Here is a 22,687-nt window from a genome sequence, read left to right on the forward strand (position 1 = left end):
ATGCGTCCTGAAGTTCTACATTGCCCTCCAAGTCTCATGCTAGATACTAAAGTTGGCATCCTGTGGCGTCTGACGCCAAACCTGATAAATAACAGGCGAATCCCTCTGATGATCGCTAGTGTGTGTGTATGTGTATACAGACGAACTTTATATACGAGATATGTTAGATCACCTGAGAGTAGGCTTTCCCCTTTTTTCTGGCAACAAAACAGTTGTGTTAAGATGTTTAAAACACCAAAGTATAACTTTTTACAAGGAATCATGTCTGCATTAACCACAATACTTGTGGTCAGAATGCAAACAAAGAAAACACTGATAACATATGCATTAAATTTCGATTTAAAGCTTTCGTGACTGCAATGATTCATCTTCTTTGGTTCTTTCGGTAAAGTCACGTAGAATGAGAATAAAATAATAAATTGATAAAATAAAATAACACAATAATATTCTCACGACGTTTCGGCCACAACACAAGCGGCCTTCATCAGGTGAAGGGGGCGAGACTGTCTGGTAGGACAGGGCTCTTTGTTCCTCTCACACAGCTTAAAAGCCGTGATCTGAACGTGGCTCTCTCACTCCAGCGCTGTCCTACCAGACAGTCTCGCCCCCTTCACCTGATGAAGGCCGCTTGTGTTGTGGCCGAAACGTCGTGAGAATATTATTGTGTTATTTTATTTTATCAATTTATTATTTTATTCTCATTCTACGTGACTTTACCGAAAAAACCAAAGAAGATGAACATATGCATTGTCTTTGAAACTGATTGGTCCACACCAGAGACAGCTTTCTTTTGAGCCTCGTCTCAAACGGTGTTAGACCAGAGGACGCCAAAAGGCGAGGGGATTGGTGTGGACCAATCAGTTTCAAAGACAATGCATCATGTTATCAGAGGATGTTTTTTGTTTGCATTCTGACCACAAGTATTGTGGTTAATGCAGACATGATTCCTTGTAAAAGGTTTCAGTTTGGTGTTGTAACATCTTAACACAGCTGTTTTGTTGCCAGAAAAAAGGGGAAAACCTATTCTCATATCTTGTTACTGGCATAGGAGGTCCCATGATGTTAGATCACCTTTCAGGTACAATGCGTTCCTAGAAACCCGGTCATAAATCGGAACCTATATTCCCATTGATAGAAACAGTAAAAACATAATTTGCCGATGTGTTTTTCCTCTAATCGGCCATATCTAACAGGGTTTCAAAGGTAAAGATCCACACAGAAACGCTTGAGAATAACGCAAGCTCCATGCCAAGTCGCATCGGAAACCAACTCCATTCAGATGTGTTTGGAGTCGTGTAGGTAAGATGCGTCGTAAATCAAATTTCTGCGTCGTAAATCGATCCACGGTGGCGTTATATGAACGTCGTAAATGTGGATTGTCGTTAAGCGGAGACCGCCTGTCTTTATTATCTTGATAACCAGGATCAAGCCCCGTGAGAAGTGAAGTTTCTCTGCCAAGGGAGGAAATGGCAGTGCCCTTTATCCAAGAGAAGCCTCGCTTAGTCTCACTATTGGGACGTTTGACCAATTTACTTGCGAATGTTGTGCTTTTGGAAGCAAAAGGGATATACCCAGAAAATACATCTGTATTTAAGAGAATAACATTCAGGAATCCATATGAATAGGTCATTAACACATCTGCTATATTGACATGTAGCAGGGCACAAGAGGAGTTGAGGTTGGCAGTGTTCCATCGAATATTTCCTTCTGAGGGTGTGCCTGATACGTCTGGCACGGCGGCTCCCACGCTGTGACCGGGTCTTGATTCCGCTCGAGTTTTAATGTTTTTCAAGCAATTTCGTTAAAATTGCCGAAACGAAATCTCTCCGAAGGTCGCTCGCCAACGCCGTCATAAATTACGCCAAGCTCGGCATCGGCGCGTGTCTTGGGCTGCGCCCCACGCATGATTTGCGAGTTTGCCGGTAGGGCGGTCGCGGGGGCCTGCGGAGGCTTCGAGCGGGCTCCCGGCAGCTTGCAGAGCCCCCGCGTTCTGCTCGCCGCTAGGCTTGCGTACATTTAGTTTTCCCCCAAGCCGCGTTGCTTGCTGTTGGCGATTACGCGTGTGTGCGTGCGACGGAGACAGACGGAGACAGGTGTGATGGTACCTAAAAGATCCGGTTTGCGCGGTGCAAAGGTGGATGGGAGTGTAAATTGAAATTGCCACCTCCGCAAATCCCCTGTGTTGCCTCGGCCTATCTGAAGCCCCCGCTGTTATATCTCAGGTATCCTGCCATACTTTAAAGTAACGTCGCTGGGTACAAATCCAATGACCTTTGGCGAGATGGAGGTCACGGTGGTTATGGCACAATCTTGTGTCGCGTTTCGCCCGTGCGAGTTGCTGCGTTTGGATTTTTAAAACTTCCCTTCCAGCGTTTAGGCTCAAGGTGGGGGCGACGATGTTTTTCGTTTCTAATTAATTAAGCGGCGACGCCAGCTAAGTTTGAAATTAAAAGCAAAGTCAAATGATTGGAACCCCGCATGCTCAAGCAGCTAAGTGGCCTTGAGGCACTAATTCATGATTAGCGTGGAGGAAGCAACGTTAATACCCAGCAGTGGTCGAGCACTCAAGGTAATGGCCATCACGGACGGCACGCGGCATTCGGCAATCACTCGATTCGTAAACAACAATCTTGCCCTCGCCGAGCCGGGATAAAAACACGCGGAACAAATAGCGCCCGCCCGCTGTCTAGCACTTGTGCACAGCACTACGTGCGCCTGTACAGCAGCCCTCTGCCAATCCACTGCTGGATATGGCCATCGTGTTAAACGGAATAGAAAATGCTCACCTGCCCGTTCTGGCGGTGTTCATATACGTATATTTATTTTAAATTTAAATAAAACCTCCATTACAGTAATATCTTCGCCACATGTCACTGACCGGTAAGGTGAAGTACGGTCAAACAACCCCCCCACCCGTGATTGACAGAGCATGGGGGGAGGTCTTCATTCAACAGTGGATTGATAAAGGCCTGTAAATCATTATTATTGTTGTAATATACCACAGTGTATCCCCGGTAAGGGCAATGACCTTAATATCAATTCTTCAATAAGAACAATATTTCATAGAGCCCCATGGATTACTCTTATATTCGCAGGAATAACATGACAGTGGCACACACCCTTCACGGCAGACTCCTGTTTATGGCTAATTAAACATCTTGGCTTCATGGTGTGCCGAAGGGTCGAATGGCTTCTCCCCTGCTCAGGGCCCCAGAGCTTCGGTTATGATGCAGGGAGAGAGGCTTAAAAAATATTTTTAAAAAATCCTCTAAAAACCATTATTTCTTCATTTTCGTTTGGATGTTTTTTTTCCCGCCCTTAATACACGCTGGCACAGCAGAGAAGGAGGCACTCCGAGTATAAATGGAGCAGTCATTCTGAATGGATGTAATCTGTAAAACTGGGAATGTAAGCTTTATACTCTCGCGGCATTATTTAGGAAGGGGCTATTTCGGACGTCACTTTCTCATTAGATTTCCCATTGAACCAGGGGCAGGTGATGGGCGTTTTTTGTCCCAGGCTAATTTGGATGCTAATTGAATAATGGATGTAACCCGAGCGTTTCATTTCTCCAGAGCTTCCAAAGATTACGCGCCTCGCGGAATGATTTAATGACACTGTTCGGCGTTTTCAGTGCTGATGCGGTGATGTTCCTTTTTAGCCGTCGCGTTCGAAAGCATAAATTGCCGTGAAGTACGGCGCGGAAGGCGCCGCCCTCCTCTCACTCGGCGGAGCTCGCGCTCGCTCGCAAAAATGCGACAGCCCTTCCGGGGTGCCCGCCCGGTGGTTGTCTTTGGGAGCGGATGTCCAAGCAAAATATGATGAACGCTTTCTATATGTTTCTGGGCCTGCGCAGAGACCTGTAAATCTATGGCATGTTTCCTATGAAAGTGTGGGGGGGGGGGGAGGCGTTAATGTGCATGCTGTTGTATGGCCGCGTTACATTACATTAATTTGGGTTTCATTAACCTGCTCGAGTAATAATACAATTTCAATAACACAACTCCTGACGTAAAGGATGACCGCTGCTGGCGCCTGCATGCACGCTTGTCGCTTGGTTGACTCGGCGCAAACGCGGCGCGGGAGGAGATGAAACACGTCTACGTAGCCCTTACGATATCGCCAGGGGGCGAGAGTTTACAAAGCGCGTGCGCGTGCACGTACACGCGTGCACATACACGCGTGCACACGCGCGCGTGTATGTGCACGCGTATATGTGTACGCGCGCGCTGTGCGGCCCTTGCCACTGCGAGAGGGCTCCGGCAACAAACACTCTCCTGCTAAGCCCCCGCATTTTCCATGGACACAAATGCCTGCCAATTACGGAGTGGTTTTATCGAGTGCAAGTGTGTGTCTTCCGGAGGGCGAAAGCGCGCGCACGTGCAGAAGGGTCTTGTCGTGTCTGTTTTGTCTGTATGACACGCTGAAGCAAAAGGTCGCCCAACGTTAGGATCGCTCCTGAGGAAATCTCCATTCTCGAGTATATTAATGTGAGATGGAGAAAAATACGCCCGCGTTTAGCGTTCAATGACTTTGAGAAGAGTGTCAAGTGTGCGCCTGTGGTGCGTGTGTTTTATATGAGAGTCGTGTTCTCAAATGTTGTCGCTCGCCCCCACCCCCAAAGCCCCTCCCCGCCGCCAGGTTCCATTCCCACTCACGACCAACATCGGTGACGAATGTTTGAAGCAATCATGGACCTCCGTTAGGTCGACTCGGCCTCATATTATAAGTACCTTGTGCGGCGTGTAAACATCGCCACTTGAGAGACAGAGGCAGCCGGAGTGTGGTGCTGGCCACCCACTGCCTTGTGTGGTGTGTCGTCCTTCATAGCTGCTTACTAACAGCACTTGCTCCAACAGTCTGTTCAGGCTATACGGGCGATCTTTCTCTTTTGTCTATTCATGTACATACACACGCATTGCGAAGCGGTTGCAGAGTGGAAAGCACACTCCACTACGTAACCGGCGACCCAAGTTCGATTTCCGCTCATGTCCGACACAAGTGACGAATTTTTGATCCGGTGCTGGGCCTCCCCTAGGTCAACTCAGCCTCAAATGAGTAACTGGTGTGGCGTGTATACATCGACACTGGGGAGATGAAGGCGGCCGGGCGTGGTGCTAGCAACCCATCTCATGTGCCATCCCGGCCTTCATAGGCTCTGGCTAACAGCACTTGTCCTAACAGTCTTTGTGTACGTACTCCTATATCTAAAGCTGCTAGCTGCACTGGCTCCAATTAGCACGGTTGGCTACGTACGGTACGAAAGAGGTTCAACATACATACATACAAGTTTTGCGTGTATTCCAGAAGTCACGTTTATTGGCCACGACTTCCGCTAATTTTCACGTGAATTAACGCACCTTGGCTTCCCGCGGCCACTGAGAAAAACGTAACCACGGTGAGCGCTCCCATCTGAACTCTCCTTCACGCCCCTGTAGCGGAATGAACGTGCGTTACACTCGGCGTAATAAGATGACTCCGTCCCCGCGTTGCGATAAAATAAGCGTGTTGATGCAAGGTGTTACTTTAACGAGTGTGAGCGTGAGACCGCTCTCTTTTAATGTCCCATTTCACACTTCCCGGCACCACTGTGACGGAGCGTGCGCGACGAGAGTTGGCGACGCACCTCGGGAGACGGCACGAGTCACGTCGCACGTCGCGCGCAGGACACATGGCGGAGCGTTGACCCCCGCATGGTGCTCTTAATTCCTTACATATATCACAGCCGTAGCGAACAATCGATACATAGAAAAACACAAGGATTATTTTGGCTGTAGATTATCGCAATCAATGGCAATTATCAAAGAGGGGGCCAGCTGCTGCGCCGCGGCGCGGAGTGAAGCGGAGTGAAGGCGGGTGAGTGACGATCCCTCGCTCGGCTGCCCCCTTCTCCCTCCGACGCTGCCCCCCTACCCCCCTCCCCGGCCCGTAGCGGCGGGGTCCCCGTGAGGATGACCCCGACCGTGAGAGCCATGCGTCACGCCGTGGGTTTCGGGGTCGTGGAGTCAAAGGTCGCGATCGCACGCCTGGGAGTGCAGAATATGTGCACACAACCGTGGTTGCTCGGTAGTGAATTAATTTTTTTTTTTAAAAGAGAAATATGATTAGGGTTAGGCCTTGCTGCTATTGACCTGTCTCGCTGCGTAGGTGAAAGGGCAAAAGTCATTGTGCTGCCAGCAGCTGCGGCTGCGTTAGCAGTGGATCGTTACGTCCACATGCCGTACACATGCAGGCACACGCAACACTTTGAGTCATCGTTTAGTCTTACGGACTGCAAGTTCAGTTGGCAAGCTCCTGTGAAGACATGTATGCCACGTAAAAAGGAGGTGGTATGGCCAGCTCTGATGTTGTTGACACACCAAGTACTCATTTAAGGCCGACTTGACCTTGGGGAGACCCATGACACGTTAAAATATCACTTGACACCGACTATGTGTGGCGTGGCTGGTAAATTAACCCAGAGCTCACAGCTGTGCTCAATGCATGAACCACCACTGATACAAATTTGCATAAAAACAAAGACAATAGCTTTTGACAGAGTGTTGGGGCAATGTGCTTTTGACGAGCACCTACGAAGGCCGGGACGTCAAGCGGGGTGGGTAGTCAACACCACACTCGGCCACCTTTGTCTCCCCGAGTGCTACTGTTTACATATCACACCAAGTACTCGTTTAAGGCTGATTCGACCTGGAAGGGGGGGGGGGGTGCTCAGGACTGGTTCAGATAGTTGTCATTGATGTTGGCCATGAGTGGGAATCGAATTCGTGTAGCCGGGTTCATAGCGCAGTGCGCTCACCACTGCACCATCGCTCTCCAAAATACAGAGAAACACGTAGAGACACACAGCCACACACACAGCACGTATTCATCACACATAGACCCATCATGCACGTTGCGTGCCATTTTATAACAGTGTGCAGTTACATTTTTTCCCACATAATTACAGTGCCGGTGAAATTAGTACACTCACATTTGCATTTTTTCTCGACGTTCATTTTTTCCCTTCCTTCCGCTAATGACCTCACACGCAAATAATGAAGCTTTTGTTGAGTGCAGCAATTTCACCGCGGGTAAACTATGACGAAAACAATCGGCACTTGTTCTCAGCCCGGGGTAAATGTTAAGGGTGCAAAAATGCGGCATCAATAACCCCGCAGCTTACGCGCGCATACTGCAGTGGTGCATGTCCAGCACCACTCACCGATCAGGTGGAATCCACCAGGGGGGGACGCTTTGGCCGGGCAGGTGGGAAAGGGTGGGGGGGGGGGTAGGTGGGCATGGGGGGGGCAAGTGGGCGTGACTTGGGGGGGGGGCAGGTGTGCACATGGGGGGGTGCCCGGTGGGCACGAAGGGGGGGGCCCGGTGGGCGTGAGGGGGGGGGGGCAGGTGGATGTGAGGAGCGAGGGGTTACGGCAGGTTGCAGGTTGTGAGCTTTGAGGCCTTGCCTGTGCTGTGTGAAACGGGCTGGGGCAGGGTGGACAGATTGGACATCTGACGCTCCGCGCTGGGTGTGAAATCGTCTTTATGTAATCCCTAAGAGCTTGCGGTGGGATTCTCGCCGCTTTTTGGAAATTGTTTCCCGATAAAGTTTTTTTTTTTTAAACGTCCCGAGCATAATTCCGCCAAGCGTAATCTCAGACAACAGATATAATCTTTATCTTTTTTTCCCTTCCTAATTCTGGTAATCGTTTTGAGCAATTTAAATCTGTGTTTATATATTTGCAGTACATTTTTGTGCGATTAATATTTGCGCGCAATGTCCACACGGCACCAATTTGCGGAAGCGCTAATGCGGCATCTCCACCATCCCGCCGTGACACGCGGTGTTTGCCGCGCTAATTGCCTCGTCGTCCGAGTTCAGATCTCTCAAAGAGATCTCCGGCGATCTTATTGGTCGCGGAGAAAATTAATCAACCGCCGTGTTTGCCGTCACTTGTGTACACAACACACGGCCGTCAAAGTCATCGGATATTCCGCCCGGTGATTACTTTTCAACGCTTCCCCCACTAAGGTTGGACACGTGCCCGCATTAGCTCTGTTGCCCCGTTTGTGACTCTCACGAAGGTGATCCAACGTAAAGGGAACTCTGACGCGAAGCCGAGTTACTCTGGAGCGTGCTAGCGACGCGAGGTGCCCCAGCGAAATGAAGGGGTAGCCGGTGGCCGTCCCCAAACCAGGCCCAGGAGGGGCAAACGAGGGAGCTCTTTAAAACCGGCCTAATCGAGCGAACGGTTCAGCAGAACTTGGAGCCCACCAACTCGAGCACGAACGACGCAGTTGTAAATATGCAGACGACGTTTTGCTACCTGGCATCTTTCATGCTTCGTTTATTTCTCAGTCCGCTTGTCCTGGTGAGGGTCGCGGCGACAGCATGTTGAGTCGTGGCGGTCCAGACCTCCCTTCCCTGGCGACAGACCCGAGCTCTTTCTGGGGGAATTCCCAGGTGTCCCCAGGCCAGCCGAGCGACATAGTCCCGCCAGCGTGTCCTGGGCCGCCCCCCCGGGGTCTTCGCCCCCAATCTTCCGTCCGGATAAATTTAATTTTTCCTGGAGTGTTTACAGATTTGATGCGTCGGCATGGTTTTTGGGTTTTTTCCTCTTTCCGTGTTGTAGTTTGTGTGTGAACGTGAAGGCAAGTTGGGGCGGAAGTGCTCGCAAGAGGCGCGTCCGATTTGCATTGCGGCCAGTAGCCAGAAACACTACTCCATTTGCAAAAAACGTGCAGCCACGTGGCCTGCTAAAAACACAACTTCCTCAATAACGCTGCAGCGCCTTCGTGCCTCGGTGCATGCCGACCGCCAGTCGTCTGTGCGGCTCGCAGTTTGTTCGTACGGTTGGTCACTGACACGCTCCTTGTTGTACGCTAACCGGAGCATGGCGGCGACCACCTATGACAGCCAACTTGAACGTGACATCTAGCGTCGACGTGGAGCACATTCTGCCATTTGTGCAAAGTGGGGGGTGTGCTGCCTTTTAGAAAGCGATATTGAAAGCACGCACAGATGTTATTAATCACGTAATTATGTTTCATTACTCACGTCCCCAGCGAATGTATTCTGTTACAAAATTTTATTTACAGCTCTTTGTCGGTGCACCGCTGGATGAAAAACCCCTCGTGCTGTGCCGGTCATGGAGGGTTATTTTTTGACCATACTATCTGCACCTCCAATGAGCACGGTTGGCTACAACATACATACATACTTCACCATTCCGATTACTACGGGTTGATGTATGTATGCTGAACTCTTTTCGCACCGTACATAGCCAACTGGAGGTGCATGAGCGGCAATCGAACTCATGTCTCTTGATGAAGGGTAGTGCCGAGGACAGGTTCAGGTGTCCATGGCAACTGACGTCAGCCATAACCAGGAATCGAAGACGGGTTGCCTGGTGGGTAGAGAGCAATGCACTAACCACCGCGCCACCGCTCCACGCATATTTGCGACACAGTTCTGCCTTGCGAACGGGGTGGGGGGGGACTCCGAGGAGAGCTCGTGGTGATGGCGGCTCGAAAGTTGGAACGCTCGACACGCCGCCGTACCCGCGAGGCCGCTCTCGCAGTAGTCGGTCGTTGTCCTTGTTACCGAGCGACGTGCGCCGTCGCCGGCTCGGCCGCTCGCTGTCGCGCGCCGCTAAAACCGCGCGCCGGGGTGCGCGCTCGTTTTGTGACGGCGGTGCGGCCCCCTCACACCCCCCCCCCCCCCACCGCGTGTCTCCTGTCGTCCCAGGTGTGATCTCGAGGGCGCGCGAGGGCCCCGGCGAAATGGGGAAGCCGGTGGTCATCCCCAAGGCGCAGGAGGAGCGGATGAGGGAGCTCTTTAAAATCAATCAGTTCAACGTCATGGCGAGCGACCGCATCGCGCTCAACCGCTCCCTGCCCGACGTGCGGCTCGAAGGGTGAGTGGCACGCTCGCGCGCGGCACGTGGCTCGCGGACATGGGGAGACGAATAAAAATCAGTCGACGTACACGTGGCTAGTGGAACATTCGAGTAATAAAAAAAAGAAAACAAATCGAATGAACACAACAAGCAAAACAAAACTAGATTGGTTGCAGACAAATGCATGATTGCCAAGGAAAACCCAGAGGCCCTTTGATAATGGACAACCTCCCCATGAGAGAGCCAGGCCATATAAAACAACTGCTGATTCGGCCAGATCGGGAATGATGTTTTGTTTTGTGTTGCCGATCGCTCGCCGGCGCTTGTCCCGCGCTCTGGGGGTGCCGCTGCCTCGGCGCGGCTGGGCTCGTGGGGACATAGGCGGTGGGAAGTGATCGCCGCTGTGAAATGAGGGTCCTGACCCAGGGTGCCGAGAATGACGGCTGTTAAGATTCCGGCATCGCGCGCCTTTTAACTCCTTCCGTGGAGTGTGATCCGCCGCATTTTGCTTACGTTATTTTCCGGTCCTATTTTAACAGAAGATGCAGCCCACAAGATACAGACTGCCTACGTTGTGTGTGTGTGTGTGTGCGTGCGTGCGTGCGAGTGTGCGTCCCAGGCTGCCCCAAACGAGTTGGGTGCTTAAAGAAATAATCATCACTGTCAGTCGTGCCTCTGTGGCACTTTGACATCACCATGGCGACGATAAAGATCGGGGTACCAGAATCACTTTTGGCAACGGCAAAGAGAGGAAGGACTGGTCTGACAGCGTTGAAGACCCAGAGGGACTTTCAGGCATCGTCCTGCAGGGCCCAGTGGAAAGGTTGAGGAAGACAGGGGTCGGTCAAGGTGCCAGATCACAGTCGAACCCGGAAGGTGGAGAGAGTCGATTGGCCAAAGCATCACCGGCGTGCCACATGACCCTTCCAGTAAAGGGGATGGTGACGATGACGACAACGGGTGACGTCACTGCGATGCCTGTCCTCCCACGTTGAAATCTCGTCGTCAACGCGGCGATGTCGCTCGCGTGCCATGGTGGGGGCAAGCCCTGACCCCCTCGTTTTCTATCGCGAAACTCCAAGATCTTTGTGGGACAGCGAGGGACGCGCAGCCTAGCAACGCGTCCACAGGACGGGAGCGAGAGCTGTGTGCGTGCTCATTCGTGCATTTATTTGTTGAGGGCCCGCGTCTTCCTGTAACCCCTCTTCCGTATATCGCGCTTCACCTCCTACCCTCTTGCGTGGAGAGTGGCTATCAATTCGGGGACTAAATGTTGGGCAAATGTCGCGACGTGCACGGCTAACGGGGTGAGCTCGTGGCGCCGAGCGAAGGCCGCCCGGTGTTTGTCCAGGTGTCGGTAGCGTCAGCCGACGACTCGGGTCTACGTGGGGTTATCTCGGCGCACCTCTCATGCCCGGCTGCGATGGTCCTGGCCGTCTTGACGCGCTGTACATGTTTGGGTGTGCGTCAGCTCCCAGTGGGCACTGACGCATGCACAGGAATGTAGCGTGCCGTTTAAATGGCTTTTGAGCCCGATCCTCCAACATGAACGTTGAGAGGGACTTCTGTTTAGTAATCATCGGCAGCAAGAACATCTTTGTCAGCAGTTAAATCATAATTATCATCAACAGCAGCATCATTTAAATTATTATCAACAGCAGCGGCAACAGCAGCATCATTGTCGTCGTCAAAATCATCATGATCGCAATCATCATCAGCATCACCAGCAGTGGCAGTCTCATCGTAATCATGATTGCCATTATTATCAACATCATTATGACAAGCAGCAACACATCATCATCATCATCGTCATCATAACCACAACCGCCGTCGTCAACATCACCACATCCGTCATCGCGACGATCGCGATCGTTCTTACACGAGCCAATCTCCAGCGCCTCGATTATGATTTAATGACGGCTTCCTTTACGCTGGAGCAATCGCCTGATGTCCCAACATCGCCGCATCTCGCTCGCAACGCGTTCCCACATCGCCTCTGCACGTTGGCAAGATAAATAATTCACGCCGCACTGTTTCGTGGAGCTGGTGAGCACGCTGGCGTTTAGCGTAAGCCGATGACGCCCGACCGATTTATCCCCCAAGTAAGCGGCACGGCGTGCGATGTGCGTGGTCGCTCAGATCAGGCTGAGCCTCTTCGTGTTCCTCGCAAAGCCGTTTTTCAAGGCTCGGACGATGGGGCTGCAGCCTGTGAGGACCTCGTCGTGTATACAAATGCGGGTATTAAAATCAGTTTTGATATCCGTTTGGCCCAGTCCACCTCTGCGCACGATGCAATGTTTTGCTCGTCCCAGATGGGTTTATTTAATCCATCTCGTTCAATTTAGGAGACTGACTGATGATGTTATCGTGAAATCGGCTCACGTGTGCAGACGTTAGTGTGGAGGGTTGAATCTCGGGGGGGGGGGGGGGGGGGCTGAGGTGTGGCGACGGATTACGAGGGACTTCATCCAGCAGTAGATTGATTGTGGCTGATGATGATGTCGAGTTGTCCCTTTCAGGTCAATGAAATAGGATAGATAAAAAAAAACGCAAACCTATATATTGGGGCAGGTAAGCACCTACAAAGACAAGAGGTTTACATCTCAAGGGAGACTCGCATTTTAATAAAAAAAACGAGTTCCGTACTGGGAAAAGTCAACAGCGGTCGCGTTTGCACAGCGGATTCATTTCGGGAGAGAGGGAACGAGAGAGAGAGAACGAGAGACAGAGAATGACAGAGAGAGAACGAGAGACAGAGAATGACAGAGAGAGAACGAGAGAACGAGAGACAGAGAATGACAGAGAGAGAACGAGAGAGAATGACAGAGAGAGAACGAGAGAGAGTGACAGAGAGAGAACGAGACAGAATGACAGAGAGAACGAGAGAGATAGAGAGACAGAGAATGACAGAGAGAACGAGAGACAGAGAATGACAGAGAGAGAACGAGAGAGAACGAGAGACAGAGAATGACAGAGAGAGAACGAGAGAGAACGAGAGACAGAGAATGACAGAGAGAACGAGAGACAGAGAATGACAGAGAGAACGAGAGAGAATTACAGAGAGAGAATGACAGAGAGAAAATGACAGAGAGAGAACGAGAGACAGATAATGATAGAGAGAGAACGAGAGAGAGAACGAGAGGGAACCCTCGTCTGCTTGGGCTCTTGTGTGGCTCGCCGTCTTCACGGTCCCTCTCGCTATCCCGACGGAGAGGCCGAAGTCTGCGATGGGGCACGTGCACCCCCCTCACCCCGGCTGGCTCAGGAACCGCCCCGGCGGGATGCCGAGCGGCGCGTGGCTCGTTCGAGCGACGACCCCCCCACGTTATCCCAGCCGCTTGTTTCAAATCGCCAGCCGAGCGTCCGTCTCGGACGTCGACGCAGGCGCTTGCGGAAAGCCTGCAGGCGCATGGTGGGCATCTGCAGAAACTGGCGGCACCGCCACCGGTTCCTCAGGCATACCCCGAATGGTACTTTTATACGTTATAGAAAAAGAAGAAAAAATCGCGTTCCCACGTGGGCGGGCGGCATTGCCTCCCACTCCCCACGCAGGCCCCCTCCCCACTTCATCGCGACGTGTCGTTTGGGACCGTCCGCCTAATTGCGTTGAGAATGCTTCACGCAGGGTAATTAAATGGGTAGATGATTGTTATAATTGTGTCCTGGATTGTGGCACGTGCTGGGTGATTAATTACTAAAACTAAAGATCCGAAAATTCTGTTTGGATGTTAATTTCCTCCCAAAGGTCCTGCCTTTAAATGAAAAATGAGTTTGCATTCGCGCTCAAAAGTGGTGGATATCTTATTTCTCCGAAGGCTTCTGGCGAACGTCAAAGAAGCGGCAAACGTGCGAAGTGAATGTTATTGGATCCTCCGCCGCTGCCACCGCTATGCGGCGCCCCCCTTGAGTCCGTTAGGATCCTGCGCCGTCGCCCGTCACGGCGGCGGTGCCCGTGAGTTCCGCCGAGCGGCACAACACACTCAGGCAGCCCTGTTATTATTACCTCGTATCATAACAAATACGCTTGTTTGTGCATGCGTGCGGATAGTGTAGCGGTTAGCGCGCTGCGCTACGAACCCGGCGACCCGGATTCGATTCCCGCTCACGGCCACCAACACCAATGACGATTATCTGAACCGGTTCTGGGCATCCTCTAGGTCGACTCGGCCTCAGATGAGTACCTGGTGCGATGTGTAAACATCGCGACTGGGGAGACAAAGGCGGTCAGGCGTGGTGCTGGCCACCCCCACCCCCTCGTGTGCCATTCCGGCCTTCATAGGTGCTACTCGCTAACAGCACTTGCCCCAACTATATGTTCAAGGCTATGCGGGGGATCTTTGTCTTCGTCTCTGTGTGTAACGCACCCCGGCATGATGTCACGCGAGATTGGGCTGAGGGTGGGGAGGCCATTGATGATGTCAGACGCGCTGGGGTGTTTGGAGGAGTATAGACGTCACGCCAGATTGGGGCGAGGTGGTGAGGAGAGCGTTGACGTCACGAGATGCGCAGGGGTGGTGATGACAGTGGGGGGTGTTGATGACATCACGCGACATGGGTGAGGCGCGGATCAGAGGAAGTGATCATGTCAAGGGACGTGGCAGAGGTGATGACAAGGAGTTTATAACGTCATGCGCGATATGGGTGAGGCGGGGAGAGGTGGTGAATAGTAATTAATATTCGGCATTTATATACCTACACGATAAATCAATATGTCCGTGTGAAATCATCAAGTTCATGAATTCATCGCCATCCCTTGACCGCGAGCGTCCTGCGGATTTCTGCGTTGAGCAAGCCTCGCAGCCTCTGGAACATTTTGACTCTGAATGTCAACGTCAATTAGCACTTTGCTGAGAAGAGGCAGCCAACGTGTTTTTAGTTTTTGGTGAGCCACCTATAGGGTAATTGCCCCATGCATTTCAGCGTTTGGCTTCGGCTCTTATTCGGAGTCTGGTTTAATAAGGCTTCGGCGTAGCGATCGACCACGCTGCGTGTCTATAAACCACTTCCTGTTGGACGCTTGTGTGTTTATATACTGCCTGTGCCGTAGGTATCGTGCAGTGTTTTCCCACCACCCCACTACGAGCGTGTTCATTAATCCCTCACAGCTGTCCCAACTTTTTTATGCCAAGATGAGAGATCCGTGCCAGTATTTACGTGTTTCAGTTTAACATGTAGGAGGCTTTTGCGGCCAATATCGTCCATAATATTAGGAATTGTTGGATTAGATCGTGAAAATATAAATGTGGTGTTAAACCCGCCACCACCCGACACAGCCAATTCGTAAGGTTTGTCACGTAAATAGAACATGCCAATTCATTACTAGTACAGCACACCGGTGTGTTGGAGAGCAAATCCACAACATTTACAATCGCACAGACATAGATTGTAAATGTTGTGGATTTGCTCTCCAACACACCAGTGTGCTTGTACTAGTAACGAATTGGCATGTTATATTTACCTGACAAACCTTACTAATTGGCTGTGTCAGGTGGTGGCGGCTTTAACGACACATTTATATTAACGCAAGCTAACCCAAAAAAAAACATTACGGATTGATGTATTTGTCAGTATAAGAATTTCAAATCCCTTTCCCGACAAACAACGGAGACGCACACACGGCCTTGCTTTCTCCCAGCAGAGCTCCCACGCCGAGGCGGCGGCAGTGGTGGCAGCAGTCACAGCGCTCCGTGTTTCACGGCCCGCGAGCGTGCTCCGGTAATTCATAGCCACCCACACGAAGTCGCCGCACCTCGACGGATTCACCCCAAACGTTTTTTAAGCGGCGGCCTCTAGACCCTTCCCATGGCTGGCTACCTACTGGCCGTGTGCCGTCAGCTGTGGGTTGTGGACAACAACGACGAATAAAAAGGTCACACTGCAGGACTACAGGCACAGCTGCAATCTAATTCCGAGACACTAATCCTCATCGTTACCGAGCACCATATCGCCAAACCTAAATGGCTCTAGCGCACACACACTGGTCCTGCGATGTGGCGTGTGCTAGGCACTGTGTGCTGGGGTCACCAGCGCGATTGTGCTGGTGGTGCTCAAGCCAAAGTCAGCGTTTCCGGTGCTTAGTGGCGGTGTTGGTAACGGCGTGGGGAGCGGCGGCTCAGTGACTGGCGCAACTTGGCTACGAACCCGGCCAACCGAGTTCGATTCCCGCTCACGACGAATGACAGTGGCAAATATATATTGAACCGGTTCCTGGGCCCCTCCCCATGGTCGACTCGCCTGGTGCGGTGTGAAAATATCGCCACTGGGGAGACAAAAGCGGCCGGGGTGGTGTGTAAATATCACGACTGCAAATGACTCACTTGGGATTACACAGCAATAAAAATAATAAATAAATGACACTCTTCTTTATTACTGTCACCGAAGCATTTCGACATTTCAGCCGACTCATTTCTTCTGTCTGAAAATATTTCCTTTTAAGCATGTCATGGGGATAGCAGTGGCGCAACAGTTTGTGCACTGCGCTGTTAAACCTGGTGACCCGAGTTCGATTCCCGGCCACGGTTAACATCAATGGTGAGTGATCTCTGAAACGGTCTTGGGCCACCGCCCCTCGCTGTTACCAATCCACGCTAACTAGCGTGGTTTTTCAGTTTCAGTTTATTTATTTTGGTATAGCCCTGTGAGCCATTCAGCTCTTGAATCGGGTGCAACCACAACAAACAAAAAACACGAACAAGAAAACATCTTAAAGTGACTATATGACTGTGCAAACAGAAAATCCATTTAAAAAAACAGCAAAATATTCCTGGAAAAAGCACCGTACACGAACGCTGTTTGCAAAATAATCCCAGTGGGATGCAAGTCAAACAACAACAATCACAAGAAAACTTAGATTAAGGCCATCAGTCTAACTCCGTACTACAACAAAACAAACATGTCCAAACCAAAAAACGTTTTCGAAATCACCAAAAATTAAAGCCATAATTGCAACGTAACAGTGATCATAGGGACTGTGACCGAATTTTTACAATAAACTACATAAATAACATGTAACACCAAATCCTAGAGCCATATCTGGCTGCATGAGTTACTCCACAACAACAGAAGCATCAGTCGGAGTATCACATTTTTTTAATGCACCTTTAAGATCAGCACGCTAAAGCAAAATACAGATAATACTTTGCAGCGTCATCCGGAGCGAAAAAATGTCTTTTATTTTACGCCAATGAATAGCAGTGGCAGCTAGGGGTGTACAACTCCTCTAGAGCAGTTTTTAGAGAAGATCTCATTGGTAACGATTCAAGTTGCAGTTTATTGGCAAAAGCATTCAAGACCCTGGAGGCATAAATAGCAAAGGCCCTTCCTCCAGTTTTTGTACGGCAATAGGGAATGTGAAGCTGGTAAATGAGCGAAGACCTGAGGTCAAATTTGTTCTTTAAAACAAATGATGGTTAAACAGCCCTCATGATCAACACGACACAGGGTTATGTCTTTACCCAGCACAGGATTGACAAAAGGGTCTTACTTATTTTTGAGTCATGATTATAATGAACGAAGGTGACCTGGCCGTAGGAATGTGGAATTTCCATCTCTGGCACTGCGAGCGCCGATAGATCCGAGCGTTGCCGCATCGCTCGTAGGACTTAGCCAGGGCGGCAACTGTCCTCTCGACTGTCCTCACCGTGACCGTTATCTCCAACCTTCATCGCCACGCGCATCTTTTATTCATGGCCGGTCTAGCGCGGCTGGCACAAAAGGAGCCATGGCGCTTCGGCGGAGACTGCGGCGCCGCGGCCGGGACGGCTCAACGGCCCTCGCAGAGCGCGTGGCTTGGCGGCGGATCGCCGGCGGGCAAGAGCGGTGCTAAGCCAAGCAGGAGACAGAGACGTCGATGGTGCTTGTGTCAATAAGGCAGACAAATGACCCTGCCGCCGTGTAATAAAAAATCAATAGCCGCAATAAATATGGCATTTGATTTTCCCCTTGGCCTGCCGTGACGAAGCTATCCCCCCCCCCCACCCAGATGTGTGCCTGCCCGGCACGGTGAGAATGATACATCCCTCACGCCGTGAGGGAATATTGTGTGGAACAAAACCGGGTTTATCATTGTTGTCGGGGTTTTAACTAAAAATTTAGTTAGTAAAATATATATAATTTATTTTAACTTAAATGCCCGCAAGAGTGAAGCTCAGTTATTATTCACGCTTGCAACGGCAGCAGAAAGTTCCCGGATAAATTAAGGCCATTAAAAGGAAACTGCGGTGTTTTTTTGCACGGCTAAAGATGTATTGAAGGCTTTTAAAAAATATATATATATAAACCGGTCGGCTCATTTGTGTGCTGTGGATGATCGTGGCGCCGTTAATGTGATTGTGACCTGTCCTTAAAAGCCGAATCTGCGGCTCCATTATGATGTGCGCGGATGTAATCAGTGTGTAGCCCAATGTGAAAAGACTAATTCACCGCAAGCTGTGCGCCCCCGTTGTAAACAGTTTTACAGCGGATTTGCAGTGCGCATTAGAATTCTGGTCAAGGATCAGCCATTAGAAATTAAGAAAAGATGCTTTATTAGTAAGCTGTAACACTTTGAAGGTTGCTGACATTTGTGTGAAGAATATTTTCAATTAACCAGATACCAGGTGCTAATTGTAAACCTTAATGAAAATGTAATTGTGCGGACCTGCAGAGCTAGCGCTCTGGAAAGGAGAAAGCCATAATTCCCGTCGGGCAGGTAGTTGCATTATTTACATAGCCATTAAGAATCATCGGCTTCCTTATCATTCAGCGGTTCATCCACTCCAAGGTGCTCGTTGTGAGAGGTGTGGCTCTGGGGGTAGTACATTCACCGCTGACATTTTCAGGTCATTTTGAGCCGAGCTGCTGACAAGAGCCGGTAACGCTTGTAATGCGCCGGTTTATGTGATTGAAGTTAAATTGTAAAGCGTAGGAAAATGGTATTGCTTAGAATATGTGCGGTGAAGGCGGTGGCGGCGTTGTAAAGTCATACCCTTGGGAGAAACCACTTCGATTCAGTAACGGCGAGGGGGTGAACTGCGCACATCGCTCCCACCCACGACACGCAATGGACTGCCCCGTGAACGCGGCTAGCCCGCGAGCTGCGGGCGCCGCTCCACCATCCGCGGGGCTGCACGCGCGTGCCGCACGTTTAACAGTCACTCTCACTTTTCAATCTTGATTTTTAGATTAGGAACGTATCAAAGTAAAAACCGCAATCATCGCGCCTCCCCGCGGTCCATCTTTTCATATTTAGTTCTTCTCTGTTCGAAATGAAAATTAAACGCCACGGTTGTGACACCTGGTGTGTCTCGCCTGGAAGGAGCGAGGGTGGTGTGCGCCTGCCGAGCGAGCGGGCGGCTCCACTCCCGGCACTCGCCCACTTTTTCATTAAACACCGGGTTTTCTTTTCAGCCGCATTTCACGGGTGAAAAACAAGACTGGAAATTAAAAATCCCGCAAGTGTGACCGAAGTTAAATGCGCATTTAAATTGAAGGGGGTTTTTTTTTATTCTTTTTACTCTTGCTAATGCTAAGGTTGCTCGAAACCGAATGTAAATGCGATGTATTAAGAGTTAAATGAGCGCCGCTGCTGCGCCTGCTGGGCCCGGCAGACACGACCGCGCTTCCCGGGGAGAGGCGGCGTGCTGGATCCGGGAGCCGTCCGTGCCACCTGTCGTCACTCGCTCGCAACCACTCATTACCACTCACAACCACTCTTATAAAAAAAAATATACTATTTTACTTCATTAATTTTATTTTACCAGGTAAGGGCCACTTAGCTATGTAGCTCTTTTTTCAGATGCGGCCTGGCTGTCACAAATGATAGCTCAACGAAGTGGCTTATCGCGTGGAAATGTACAGCAGCCAAATACTCTCAATGCGTGTTCATTCTAAATGTGGAGGGAGAAACCAGAGGACCCGGAAAAAATGTCATGCGACCATGGAGAGAACATGCAAACTCTAAATATGCAGGCATCAGCGTCAGGATCAAAACCTCGACCAGGCGAGGTAGTTAACATCTCACCACCGTGGCGCCCTTACAACCCACTCACAACCGCTCATAACCAATCAACACCACTCACCCTTCCAGTCTCGTAACTGATTTAAATGTTATCTGGGACCTCTCCTCCACTTTATAAGTTAGCAATTCCTGTATTTGTTTGCCCTTTGGGAAAAGTGGGATGGAGTGGTGGCGCAGCAGTTGGGGCACTGGGCTCTGAATCCAGTGGCTTGTGTATCGATTGCCGGCCTTGGCTAACACCGGTGATGGTCACTATCAGAACCATTCCTGGATGTGCCCCCTTCTCCAACCTGGCATGACCAGTGTGGTGAAGTATGGTCAAACATCTATAAACAAAGGGTTGTAAGTGATTGTATGGGTGAAGGTGACCCGACTGATCCTCATAGCAGCCTGGCCATTACTCTCATCCCGCCTGCATTGGTGCAGCCTCACCTCATCAGAACTCTCAAAAACAGACTGTTTTCTTCTCTAAAAGTACATGAGAAATTGTTATTTTCTCCCCAAACAACAGAGTAATGGTGAAAATAACTCCCTGACATGGTCTGTGTTCTCGGCAGACACCAAATTTGATTTAGATGAGGCCTGGGAATCGCAAGGTTCCAAGATCGATATCAAACTGAAAAACTCAATATCGTATCTAAGTTCATCGATCTGGGTTTTATCCGGAGGTCCCATCATTGAAATGCATTACCGGCCTGCGGGGACGCCCGTGAGCTGATTGCAAACGCCGCGTTTCCCGTTAACAACTGGGCCAGGTAATCACCGAACCCCGCGGTTTGTTCACATTGGAGCATTGTCAACGGTGAATTTAATGTCAACTGTTTTCGGAAAGAACGTGAGTGTTTTGGGTTATGAAGTGACCGCAGTACACGAACGCAGCGCCACGGCCATTTAATTTTTTTCTCGTTCGGCGATTTTGCACACTTACATTGCGGTTGACCTTTTGACGGAGGTGGGGGGAGCCGCACGCACAGCGTTTTGGTGCACCGCGCTACGAACCCAGCAACAATTTTTTTCGACTCCTGAGTGATGATATCTGAAGAGATCCTGATGCCCCCTGAACCACCGCCCCACCCCCCTCCCTACCGCCATGACCAACCCTGCACTGAAAAGCGCAGGTGAAATATGGTCAAACAACCCCCATGGGCCAACACGACGTGAAGGGGTCTTCATGCAGCCGTGGAATTACGTTTGCAACGTCCGAAACCTCTGTAACCTCTGTAATGTCCGTAACGTCTGTAACCTCTTTAAGGTCCAACATACGTAACGTCCCTAACCTCTGTAACGTCAGTAACGTCCATAACGTGTGGCATTGTGGGGGTCGCCGGCGCGGCTCGGTTCACGGTGGTAACAGCCGCACGTTTCCTTCCGCGCGCCAACACTGAAGGCGGCCGTGGACAACCTTGAGCTCGGCGGGAGGCGAGGGACGGGCTCCCTCCTTTCTTCTGTCCGCCTCGGGGACTTCCGGCCGTTTGCTCCGGCGGGTGAGCCGCGCCGCGCGTGTCGACAAAAACCCAGCAGAATTGCGTCGTTTGCGCGAGGGTTCCGGCTTTCGCTTCCGTAACGCGATGTCGTCCGCGCCGTGTGACCGAAAGGCGGGCCGACGCGCGTCCACCGCGTGCGCCGCGGTTCTTCTCCCGCTTCCCGAGCGGCGCGGTGTTTTCGTTCATTTATAATTCACGAGCAATAACACGCCGACCGTTATGGCACGAGACACTGGAGTGGAAAAAATAAAGAGAAACAATAAAAACCTCAAAAGCCGCCCCCGATGGTGGCTAACGCTGCTGAAGTCGGTGAGGCGGGGGCGTCTCGACGCTTAAGGGTCCGGCGGGAAAACACCTGCGCAGATGCGGAGCGAACGAGACCTCTCGGATCCACACGTCACGATCCAGCCGGGGCCCCTCGGCTGGCAGATGTCACGGCACCTAATGAGCTGGCTCGGGGTCATGGTGAGCGTGCGTGCGCGCACGCGTGCCGGGAGCACGGCTAATTGGGTTCTCTCGGCCCTCCCCGGAGCCGTGCCACGCGTGGTGGGGCCGCGCCTGTCGCCGCCGAAACGCGACGCCGGCTGGCACGTGCGACGATTCGCGGTGCCCGGGTGCGCGGGGGCCCTCGGGCGGGGGGAAAGCGGGGGGGGGGGGGTGGTGGGGTGGAAGTGGGGGTGGGGGGAGAAGGGCACGGGCGATTCAATTTGGCTTCTCAGCGTGACCGCCGTGGCCTTGTTCGAACTTTCCGCGCCGACCGGTGAGAGATGTAATAAGCACGAGATGAGATTGTAGCCCTTTTCTCTGGGGGGCCATCGCGCTCCTCCGTGGCAGCTGATAAACATACCGGTCGGCGCTCTGCGGAGAGCGCTTTGCTTTCGGCGGCTTTTTTGCTGCACGAGTTTCGCGTCCGTGCGCTCGCGAGCGGCGGCGGGTTTGGGAGCGGCAACGCGCTTGCGGCAAACGGCGTCGCAAATATGCTTGGTATTTACAAAATAATTGGTCTCATTTTGTTGACTATTATGTAACGGATAATAAAAGAAAGAACGAACTGCACCAAACTCTGATCACGAACGCATTATGCACATCTTCCACCCGAAAAGTGCTTTCCTGGGTGTGAAATTGATCAAATTGCCGCTCCGCATGCAGGCGGCACAGGCAGTTTTTCTTTTTTAAGGCCTCGGTGCGCGCCCGTGTCCTCATTACATCTCCTGCGGTGCCTAACACATCCGGACAGGGTGCCGGGCCGCCTCATTAACCACGCGCGTGTTTACATGCGCGACGGGCACACGCGCCGCTCGCGAACACGAGACGGCCGATCATGCAAA

At 51.3% G+C, this 22,687-nt stretch overlaps 1 protein-coding gene across 2 annotated transcripts in view; it reads left to right on the forward strand.

Annotated features, from left to right (window-relative positions):
* LOC116941085 (polypeptide N-acetylgalactosaminyltransferase 13) overlaps positions 1–22,687 on the forward strand; it is a 64,769-nt gene that overhangs the window by 15,338 nt on the left and 26,744 nt on the right. For both annotated transcript variants that reach the window (XM_076066059.1, XM_076066060.1), the window contains exon 3: positions 9,728–9,896. In XM_076066059.1, coding sequence (XP_075922174.1) covers positions 9,728–9,896 — 169 coding nt within the window. The remainder of the gene's footprint in view (positions 1–9,727; positions 9,897–22,687) is intronic.

This window comes from Petromyzon marinus, chromosome 10, assembly GCF_048934315.1.
Source record: "Petromyzon marinus isolate PM22_M1 ecotype Great Lakes invasive population chromosome 10, UKy_Petmar_22M1.pri1.0, whole genome shotgun sequence".
NCBI lineage: Eukaryota > Metazoa > Chordata > Hyperoartia > Petromyzontiformes > Petromyzontidae > Petromyzon > Petromyzon marinus.